We start from the raw sequence: 12149 nt of genomic DNA on the forward strand, positions 1-12149 counted from the left end.
GCTAGTGGCGGGCTGCTTGGAGGTTGACGACGCTGCTTGCTGGACTGGTTTGGGTGGAGCTGGAGCTCGTGGCGGATGGCAATGGTGGTTGACGGAGGTGCGTCTGGTTCGTGATGGAGGTGGTTTTGTTGGTTGTTATGGGGGAGTTGGTCGGGACGGAGTGGTGGTCGTGAGGCAGTTTGGGAATGGAGTTGGGTAGTGATGGAGGAGTTTAGGGTTTTTGGTCTTGGTTTTCGCTGGTGTTTGCTTCTTCTTCTTCTTGAAGAAGAAGATTGAACAGTGGTCGTCCAGTCGGGTTTTTGACGCGGGGAAGTGATGGTCCGAGCTTTTTTCAGTAGGGTTTTTGTTTGGAAGAAGATGGGGAAGTTTGGGAGGGTTTCGCTGGTTTTTTTTTTTCCGTTAGGTTTTTCTTCTTCTTCTTCATCCAGAAGAAGATGTACAGTACCCTCCCCTTTAAAATTCCAAAAGTCCCTTTCCTTGGTCCCCCGTGTTTTGTAACATGCCCATGAAAATGAGCCCCACGCGTGGTGGGGTTCGAGGCATATGTCCCCCACGCGTGGTGGGGTTCCCCATGTGTCCTGGACACTGTTTATTAAGGGCTAGGTCCGAAAATTAGGCCTAAAACCGGGTAGTTTAAACCCGAATATTATTCTTTTGCCCGGACCCGAGAAATAAGAACACGTTGCTTAACTAGTCCTATGTAAGCAAAATAACTACCGAAAATAAGACTAGTATTTAACAAACTATATTTTTTAAAAACATTTTTAAGGTTTTAAAATAGCTACAAAATATTAATAAAACTATTTTTGTAATTTTCGTAAATATTAAGATAAAAATATGAAGTACTATTTTTGTATTTTTTTCAAAGTTAAAATAACTATAAAATATTAATAAAACTATTTTTTTGTAATTTTCGTTTTTAATAAAGACAAAAAATATGAAATAATATTTTTTTGTATTAAAATGACTTCAAAACATTAATAGAATTATATATATTTTTTTGTTAATTTCGAATTTATATAAAGTACCAAAATAAAATACAATTTTTGTATTTTTCAAGTTTATGAGAGATACATAAACTAAAACTTATGTATATTTTTTTGAAATTTTCTTTTTGCGCCGAAATAAAGTAAAAATAGTTAAAATGACTATATTGGACCCAATTTCACATATTCACGCTAAAAATGTGAAAATTCTCGGAGAGGGTCAAAAATCACGTGCTTACAAATATGATCCTAAAGTATAACGGTAAGGATAAATATATCACAAAAGTATAACGAAGGACAAATATAACCCTTTTTGAAGAGTACAGGGACACATATGACCCTTTCCGAGTTTTCTATTATTATAGAATGATGTAAATAAAAACTTACATATAAAAATGACTAATGTGATCAAGTCAAGTCAATTCTTTTTTAATAAAATATACGTGGTGAAAGTAGGAGCTCATTCTGTGGTAAGAATAAATGCGGAACTCGATTTATTTTTTAAAATTGAATATAGTTTGGATTGGGTTATTATGCGGAAAAGACCTAAAAATGCCATTCAACTTTCAGAAATGGTCTATTCATGTCATCCGTTAAAAAAATGCTCATTTCATGTCACTGTCGTTACACATTTGGCCCATCCATGCCATTATTGACTAACGGCTAAATTTTTATTTGGCCCATCCATGCCACTGCCGTTAGTCAATAATGGCAATGAGCCAAATGTGTAACGGCAGTGGCATGAAATGAGCATTTTTTTTAACGGATGACATGGATAGACCATTTCTAAAAGTTGAGGGGCATTTTTAGGCCTTTTCCGTATTTTATACGATATCAACGACGCAGTGTATTATAATGGATTTGTAGCATTGTCCCATTTGAATATGCAACCTAAAGCTAAAGCAGGGGCGGAGTTAGAAGCACGAATACGGATTCCTTTTAATTCGGTAACTTTTGTTCAAAGTTCAAACAGTGTAATTGTGTTAAGAAATTTATTAAATATATATAAATATTAGACTTAGAACCCGATTATTAGCACTTGAAATCATTCTTTTAAAATCAACAACCCATAAAGTTAAAATTCTAGCTCCGCCTCTGATCTAAAGATGATTTTCATGTTTTCCCTGATCTGGCATCTAGCCTCCCATTTTAAAAATTCAATATTTCTTCCACAAATTGAAAAATTAAAAATAATCCATATAATTATAAGACATTTTTATCAAGAAGTAAATTAGTAATGGTGCTATTTTTCACCAACCATAATTAAAAAAAAAAAAGAACTTTACTATATTTTAGATATGTTATCAATGAAAAATACTTGACACTAAGCTCCCGTTTGGCCCAAGATTTTGACTTCATTTTTTCAAAATTTTTTGGAAAACATTGTTTGTTTATGAAATATGATCATATTTTGGAGAAAAAAATCAAAAATTTCCAAGTTCCCAAAAATCGGTTTAGGGCAGTTATTGGATGAAATGTTTTCTTCCACTCACAAAACTTCAAGTTTTTTTCAAATAAAATGGAGGTCCAAACAAAATTTCAACTTTTAAAAATTGTTTTTCGAACGCAACATCAAAAACTCGTTTTTCAAGTTTCAACCAAATTTATATCCAAAGCTAAGTTTCTTATCAAATTGCTTTCTATTTCAGTGTAACATTTATGAATTGATCATAACTCCAGCTAGATTATGAGTTGATTCTTAAACTTGACATTTGCTAGTTGGTTTTTCTACACAGACTACACATCTACGTAAAGTTATAGATTGCTTAAATATGCAAACAAAAGATGCTCATTAATTCCTTTCAAGCAACAATTTTGAACAACAAAATATTATATGATTGAAACCATCCAACTATATATTTTTCTTCACAATTCTTTTTCATAGAGAAGAGGAGAAAACTAATGGCTTTCCAAAAAGAATACCTTGATTTGTTCTTGGTTCCAAGTGGCCTAATTATTATGTTTGGTTATCATCTCTACTTGCTCTACAAATACTTCTATGTTCCTCATACTACTGTTATGGGCTTTGAAAATAATGACAAAAGAGCTTGGGTTGAAAAAATTATGCTGGTAAGTCGTAACTACCAATATATTCTCTCAATATTATGTCTCAAAAGTTCTATGAAATAACATTTTCAATTACCACCAAGGAATGTGATGAAATGGTTGAAATCCATCTTTCCTTATTCAGAGGTCTCGCCTTGTTTAAAATATTGCCGATGATCATCAATAATATCTTTATAAATTTCATTCCTCACTTTATTATCTTATTTAACACATTACGATCATGTTCGTCGTAATTGTTAGACTTTTAGCCTCCATAGTCAATGGCGGGCTAAAGGTAAGGAAGGCAACAACAACAACAACAACAACAACAACCCAGTGTAATCTCACAATGGGGATCTGGGGAGGGTAATATGTACGCAGACCTTACCTCTACCCCGAGGGGCAGAGAGGTTGTTTCCAGGAGACCCTCGGCTCGCTAAAGGTAAGGAAGGCGGTTAAGTTAAATCTCCTTCGTTTGGAAATCACATTGTGTGAGTAGGTTACGTTAAAATTTTGAAGAAAAAAATATTATGTGTATGAACTATTGAATCCACCTAACATAAGCAGTGGCAGAAACATGATTTTTACCAAGAGATTCAAAAAATAAATAAAAAAAGTAAACGCAAGAAGAAATCAAGGGGATTCAACAACTTTTATATATATATATTTATAGACTGGCTCCACCCATGAACGAGTGAAGCCTCTAGGTATAACATTTTTTGTATATATATATATATATAGACCGGCTCCACCCATGAACGAGTGAAGCCTCTAGGTATAACATTTTTTGCATTTTTTTTGGGATCCCTTGTTAGGACGTTTCTGGCTCCGTCACTGTCTCTCAATTTTTGTCTCAAGAGTGTTTTGAAATAATTGTTTTAATATATATTTTGTGAAATCTTGCAGGCTGATAAAAAGAATATTGATACAGCTCTAACAGTTTTAGGATCCAGCCTCAATGGAGCAACATTCTTGGCATCAGTTTCACTAAGTTTAAGTTTCCTCATTGGAGCATGGATGGCAAATAATAGTGTATTTAGCAGTGAATTAATATATGGTGACACAAGACTAGAAACCATGTCTATTAAGTTCATAAGCCTTTTACTTTGCTTCTTGCTCGCCTTTGCATGCTTTGTTCAATCGTCGAGATGCTTTATTCATGCAAATTACCTAATTAGCACGCCCGATACTGATATTCCAATAAGCTACGTTGAATTAGCAGTGATTAGGGGAGGTGATTTTTGGTCATTAGGACTTAGAGCACTTTATTTTGCTACACCTTTGTTGCTATGGTTTTTTGGTCCAATTCCTATGTTTGTTACTTCAATAGGGATGGTTTTCCTCCTACATTACCTGGACAAAAACACGAAGCAATTGCATTGTTATCGATCTTCTGCAAAAGGAAAACAACCATACAAGAGACTCGAGGAAACAACGAGTAGCTAGGGGAGCTATCGAGCATTTCGTTATGTGAATTTAGGTCTAGTGTTTGATGAGGATGTATCGGAAATAGCCTCTCTGTCCGTCCAGGATAAGGATAAGGCTGCATACATTCTACCCTCCCCAGACTCCACTTGTGAGAATACACTGAGTAATTGTTGTTGCTGAAATTTGGTCTAATGTGAGATGTGCGCCAAAGGCTTGTCAAGATCTTGATCATATCATAGAATGAGCTATGTATTTAAGATTGTACATTATGAGTTTTATTCTATGGTTATATGAAGTAATGTAAATAATTGTTTGTACCTAAAGCAGATTTTCTAACATATACTTCCAAGAACCATGCATTTGGTATAGCAATAGCTCGCCTATTCAATAGCTTTCAAAAAGGAATTTTTACCTCCTATAGCAAATGTTAACACCTTATTTATTTTAAATAAATACCATTTTAAAAAATTATATTCAATAGCAAAATATTTAATTTTGGTTACCTCCTATCCCTAAGCCACTAAATACGCTATTCAGTTATACTATTTTCTTTCTCTCTCTACTTTGATACATCCCATTCTCTTCCCTCATTCCCTGAAAACACAATGCTCAATCTTAAAATTCCTTTCACCCACACTATTTTCTTTTCATTCCGATCAATTCTTGCACCGAATTGAATATGTTGGGTAGCAGTGGAAAACTAACTGTGAATTATGAAGAACCTTAGATAGCAAAGAGAAGAAAGAGAATTAATTCAATTTGACCACCGACAAAATATAAAGCCTTGGATATAGTGGCCGATGGAGCAGCGACGACGGAACAGCGGGGTGGATGGCCGAGATTGAATCTGTTGGGTAGCAGGTAATGAAAAAAGGTGTCGCGTGTTGTACCTTCAAACGTTGCTATGACGGATTCGCTGGAAATTAGGGTTTGTTCTTGAACAAAGACGATAGAGTTTGGGGCTGAGCAACTTGATTTTCTGTTATATATTTCAATGTATTTTCATGTATTTCATTGTATTCATTGTCTTTTCTTTCATTGTAATTCAATGTATCTCGTTGTATTCCATGTATTTCATTGTATTCACTGTCTTTTTTTCATTGTATTTTAATGTATCCTGCTGTATTCTATGTATTTCATTGTATTCATAGTCTCTCTATATGCCATGAATGTATTCATAGGTTTTTTTTAATTAATATAATTTATGTATTATATAATTTCTCTGAAGATAGCTATGTTTTGGGGGTATTTTTCAGTTGAGAATCTTTTTTATAACTGAAAATACAAATTTTGTGTGTTATAATAGAGTTTGTTGAGTTATATTAGGAGTTTATTATGTTAATTGATTCCGGGTTCCGTTTTAAAAATAGTGTAATCCCCTATTTCACGCCATGAATACAGTCGAATACAATAATCTGTCCAGCTATAATCTCATGTTTCACTTCATGAATACAGTCGAATACACTCGAATACAACAACTGATTAGCTGGACTTCCCTGATTCACGCCTATTTTTGTTACTGTATTCATGAATACAATAACTCAAATACATCAAATACATCTTATAACCACAGAAAAGATATCTATAGTCCGTAATATAGCAAATGGTATCTATAGATGGCTAATTACTACTAAAAGATAGTGCTTTATGAAAATTTCCCTTAAAAAACGATTCTTTTTGTTATTTTTAAGGGGCCATTTGGTACGAGGGATGAGGTGGGATAAAGTATGGTACTAAATTTATATTATATTTGGTTGACAGTATAAATTTATCCCCTACTAAATTTATATTATGTTTGGTTGATAATATAAATTTATCTCGGGATAAATTTATATTGTCAACCAAACATAGGATAAATTTAGTACCACACTTTATCCCACCTTATCATATCAAACTTGATAATATTTTATCCTACCTCTTAGGTGGGATAAATTAGTCTAGGGATTATAATCTCAGGACTATAATCCTAGGATAATTTAATCCGTGTAGTAAATGACCCCTAAATATATTGATTGTAGCAAGCAGGGCGAGAGCTAGAAGCCGGCCGAATTCAGTAGCTTTTGCTTAAATAGTATTTTTGCGTTAAAAAATTCATTAAATATGTATAAATATAGAATTTAGAATCCAGTTATTAGCACTTGAAGTCGTTGTTCTAAAATACAGAACCTATAAAGTTAAAATCTGGCCCCGTAGTAAAAAAAAAAAAAGGCTACAAAACAATGGAAGATCCAGAATTTTTAGGTTCGACCCTAAACTCCTGAAGAGGCAGCAAAATAGGAACTTTCAATCGGAAGAGCTCAACAAGGTCGAGACCAAGATGATGGATATTCCAAAGAAAATCGATGAAGTTGAATGAAGGTAGTTCTACTGAATATTGATTCCGCCACTGCTACAAAGAAATTATTATCAACTACCAACCACTAACCTTGGCATATTCTATGTAATAATAACTAGAGACAGATATTACTTAAACTACGCTTGAAGCTATCAGATGAAGGACTAAATTACTAAAATATATAAAAAGTTTGTTATAGATCAAAGTAGTTAACTGCAAATTACTTCTAAGTCTAACAACAAGTTCAATTCCATGAGTTGAGGGTAACAGCCTAAGAGTTTCATATTGACAAGTTTTCCTTTGCAATACGTGAAGCAAGAAGTTTGCTCTAATAAAAGCAATACTTCAGTTGGGATTTTTTTTTTCTTTTTATTATATGAGTCATTTGCTGCCAAGGGGGACTCTAGAGTAACAGCTTGTTTGGATGGTTGATTCATGTCGTTTCATAATTTATCGTATTGCATTGTATTATATTGTATTGTTCTGATGAATAAAATAATTGGATAAATTGTATCATTTACCATTATTTTATGATGTAATGCACAAGCAATATGAAGAATAATTGCAATATTACAAAGAAAAAAAAGGGTACATGGTAAAATTATTATAAAAAGGGTAGAGTAAAGGATAAAATAGGATATTTAATAATAAGAAGAGCAAGATGAGAGGCAAAAATAAGGTAACGACACAACCATACCAAATCGAATTTTATATAAAGTGGCACTTTTCGTATTAGAAATCACAATGTCTCTAGAATAAACCTCCACCAGGTTGGGTAAAACTCAATATCGATGGGTGTCGTAAAGATAATCCAGGCTCTGCTGGTGGTGGTGGTCTTATTAGAGATCACAAGGTGATTTAATTAGTGCATTCGCAGAATTCTACGGTGTATGCAGTAACAATATTGCTGAAGCGAAGGCCATAATGAGAGGTATCAATTGTGTACTACCAAAGGACTTACCAATGTGATTGTTGAATCTGATTCTATGATTATTCTCAATTTAATCAAGAGGATCAGTAAACCTCCTTGGAGACTTAACGACATGATAGACCAGATTCAAACCTTAATCAAGAATGCTAATTTCATCTTTTGTCACACATTGAGAGAGGGCAACAATTTTGCTGAGAGTCTGACTAATTTGGGAGAAGAATCGAAGATAGATGCTTGTCACGACCCAAAATCCTTCTGAAGGAGTCGTGATGGCATTTAATCTCTAAATTAGGTAAGCCTAACATTAACTGAATTAACATTGATATTTACTAACTTCAAATTAAATGACTTTCAATAAATCACAATTCCCAAAACTAGTAGTACAAGTCATAAGCCTTTCTAAGAGTAGTTATACAAAATAAATACAATATTATTCCAGAACGACTCCGAGGCCTGCGAACGCAGCAGCAGGTTATTGTGAGTCTCCAACGCGACGACCCGCACAGCTACTATCGATCAATACCTGGATCTGTACACAAAAATGTACAGAAGTGTAGTATGAGCACACCACGGCGGTGCCCAGTAAGTATCAAGACTAACCTCGGTGGGGTAGTGACGAGGAACAGTCAAGACACCTACTGGTCAAATGAAATGAACAGGATATGATAATAAAATATCAAGATAAAGATAACGAGGTAATATCAACAGCGGAGAGAAATCAAAATACAAACAGTAGGGACAATAAAGGGAGAACACGGGTAGTAGCGAACGATAACCAAGTAAATCAGAGACAAGTAAGAATGTATTCAAATAAAGAAGGCAATGCCAACTCAACAATCACATCATGTCTAATACACAATCCCAACCATCTTAATCCTCGGTTTCTCATATCATAATCTCAACTTCAGAACCTTCAGCACACATGGCACCTTGTGCCCACATATTTTCCATCTCACTTTTAACAACAAAATCCACATGCTAACAATACATAATGTCCGTACAAATGCACTCAATATGTTCAAGAAGTCTCATTTACATAATATAAAGTAAATTACAATTTCTAAACTAATTAGGAAAATCAGCGAGAAAAGATAAAGTTGTTTTTAGAAATTATTTGAGTAAAGAAAGTACCCCTTTCAATTAAAATACAACATCGAATGAATTATTACCTTTAGCATGGGAGTTAATAACTTAAAACTTAGTAGAAATTCCTTTTAAGTAAAATACAACCTCAGAAAGTTTAAGGGAATATAATTGAGAAACTAATTGAATTAAAGATGTAACAGTTATTGAAGTCTGAAGTATTGAAATGTATATATATAAATACGGCAAGGTATTGAAAACACTGTAGGTTCCAACACAAAGATTCACAACAGTAAAGGAATTTAAACAATTAAAACACTTGAATTGATAACAACAAATAAACACAACAAACAGAAAGTGCACGGCATCACCCTTCGTGCTTTAACTCTCATTCCTTACCATGCAATCAATAATAGAAATGTGCACGGCATCACCCTTCATGCTTTATCACTCTTCCTCACCATATGAATCATATAAATATGCACGGTATCACCCTTCGTTCTTTATCACTCTTCCTCACCATATGAATAGTATAAATGTGCACGGCATCACCCTTCGTGTTTTATCTCTCTTCCTCACCATATGTATCAATATAAATGTAAAAGTGCACGGCATCACCCTTCGTGTTTTATCTCTCTTCCTCACCATATACATTAATATAAATGTAAATGTGCACGATAAGTAATGAAAGAAGTGGAATTTCCCAATAGTTCTGTAGCCTCTCGAAGTTAAGTATAGACGTCTCCGTACCGATACGCAAGACTCTACTAAACCTGCTTATGACTTGTAGCACCTATGAACCTAGAGCTCTGATACCAACTTGAGTCAATACTCAACAATGATCAAATACCAAGGAAATACTATAAGCCTGGTCCAATATGAATACTCATCAAATCAAGCATGAATAGTACATAATAAGGATCACGAAAAAACAAAGAAGCACACTAACCTTAACAAGACAACAAGACATAATAAGCACGTGATAACTACACTGATAACCACAACAATTGGACATGTAACACATTTGCACGAAGTCATAGAGGAACTCACAATTAAGAAGTATCAAAACAATAAGGAAGACAATCACTTCAATTAAGGCAATTAGGGGTCAAGTGACATGTAGGAATTATAGGAAAGCTAGCAACATCATATGGAGCATATAGAGGTAATTTAGGCAATTAGAAAATGCAATCATAATAGAATACTATGCACATAATGAACATAAGGACCTAATAACCCTAGAGATAAATTTCCCACAAATAAGTCCGAGCACACACTCGTCACCTCGCATGCACGGACTACAATTAGCATAGAAGACGCAAATCCTAAGGGGAAGTCCCCACACAAGGTTAGGCAAGATACTTACCTCAAATACGACAAACTGATACTCTAAAATGCACTTCTCGGGTGAAAAGACCTCCGGACGGTTCAAATCTAACCAAATTAACTTCAAATCACAAATAAAACTCATAAGAAACTATTCCGGATCATAAAGTCTCAATCTTTAACAAAATCCAAAAATCGGTCCAAAAGTCGATCCCCGGGCTTGCGCCTCGGAACCTAACAAATTTTACAAAAATCAAATACCCATTCCAATATGAGTTCAACCATACAAAATTTATTAAATTCTGATATCATTTGGCCCCTCAAATCCAGATTTTTTTCATTTTAGGAATTTTCTTCAAAAACCAACATTTTCCTCAATCCAAATCACAAATTAAATGATACAAATGAAGACAAATTCATGGAATATAATCACTTCTAGGTGAAGAACACTTACCCAATCGTTTTGCTTGAAAAACCCACAAGGAATCGCCCAAAACCGAGCTCTAGAACTCCAAAAATGGTGAAAATGGCAAACTCTCGGAATAGAGTACTATTTATTTTGCCCAGGTCTTAAAGCATCGCGAACGCGGAGGAAGTATCGCGTTCGCAAAGAAGAAAAAGGAAGGTGCCCAGGTTACTCATAGCGAATGGGACAACTCGTCCGCGAACGCAAAGAAGAAAAATATTGTGACCCAGAGACTACTCTTCGCGAATGCGTGAGGGGAACACGAAGAAGGATTTCCAGGTGGTCAGCAACAAAGCTTCGCGAACGCGGAAGGCGGTTCGCGATCGCGAAAGAGGATACCAGAAGCAGAAAATAGCAATTCAAAAACAACGGAAAATGACCCGTAGCCCACCCGGAATACACCCGAGGCCCCCGAACCCTGTCCAAACACACAAACAAGTCATATAACCTGAAATGGACTTGCTCGGGGTCACAAATCACATCAAACAACGTCGTAATGACGAATCACACCATGAATCGAACTTAGGAACTTTCAAACCTTTCAACTTCCAAAACGCGTGTCGAAACCTATCAAATCAACCTGGAATGACGCTAAATTTTGCAGACAAGTCTAAAATGACATAACGGATTTGTTCCAATTCTCGGAATTGCATTTCGACCCCGATATCACAAAAGTCAACTATGGATCAAACTTCCCTATTTTCCAAACTTCAACTTTTCCACCTTTTGCCGAAATGCCTCAAATTACCCTACGGACTTCCAAATCCGAATCCGGGTGCGCGCCTAAGTCCAAAATCACCATACGAAGTTGTTGAGATCACCCACGACTCATTCTTGCGCTGTGTACTCAAAAATCTAATTCCGGTCAAATTCTCACCGTTTAAACTTCCAAAACTAGTTTCCTTCTTCCAATTTGACTCGGATATCCGTTAACTGAATTCAACCTTGCAGGCAAGTCGATACACATAATATGAAGCTGATCATGACCTCAAACTGCCGAACTGGACGCAATTGCTCAAAACGACCAGTCGGGTCGTTACATAATTCGACATTATTTGATGTGATTTGTGACTTTGAGCGAGTCCGTATCAGGTTATATGACTTGTTTGTGTGTTTGGACGGGGTCCCGAGGCCTCGGGTGTATTCTGAGTGGGCTACGGGTCATTTTTCCTTTTTGAACTGCTATTTTCTGCTTTTGGTATCCTCTTTCGCGATCGCGAATCACCTTACACGTTCGCGAAGCTTTGTTGCTGACCACCTGGAAATCCTTCTTTGTGTTCGCATTTAGATCCTCGCGTTCGCAAAGCTCTTTCTCTCCCTTCATCGCGTTCGCATTTCCCTCACGCGTTCGCGAAGAGCAGTCTCTGGGCCATAATATTTTTCTTCTTCGCGTTCGCGGACTTGTAGTCGCGTTCGCGATGAGTAACCTGGGCACCTTTCTTTTTCTTCTTCGCGAACGCAATACTTCCTCCGCATTCACGATGCTTTAAGACCTGGGCAGAATAAATAGTACTTTATTCCGAGGGTTTGCCATTTTCACCATTTTTG

General features: G+C 35.6%; 1 protein-coding gene across 1 annotated transcript; it reads left to right on the top strand.

Moving 5' to 3' along the window:
- The first annotated feature begins 2857 nt into the window (after window positions 1-2857).
- On the top strand, window positions 2858-4793 carry LOC104239956 (uncharacterized). Its single transcript, XM_009794726.2, has 2 exons — window positions 2858-3056; window positions 3939-4793. Exons 1-2 carry the CDS (start codon window positions 2889-2891, stop codon window positions 4476-4478), a joined length of 708 nt encoding a protein of 235 aa, XP_009793028.1. The 5' UTR covers window positions 2858-2888; the 3' UTR covers window positions 4479-4793.
- The last annotated feature ends 7356 nt before the right edge of the window (window positions 4794-12149 follow it).

This window comes from Nicotiana sylvestris, chromosome 9, assembly GCF_000393655.2.
Source record: "Nicotiana sylvestris chromosome 9, ASM39365v2, whole genome shotgun sequence".
In the NCBI taxonomy this organism is placed as follows: Eukaryota; Viridiplantae; Streptophyta; class Magnoliopsida; order Solanales; family Solanaceae; genus Nicotiana; species Nicotiana sylvestris.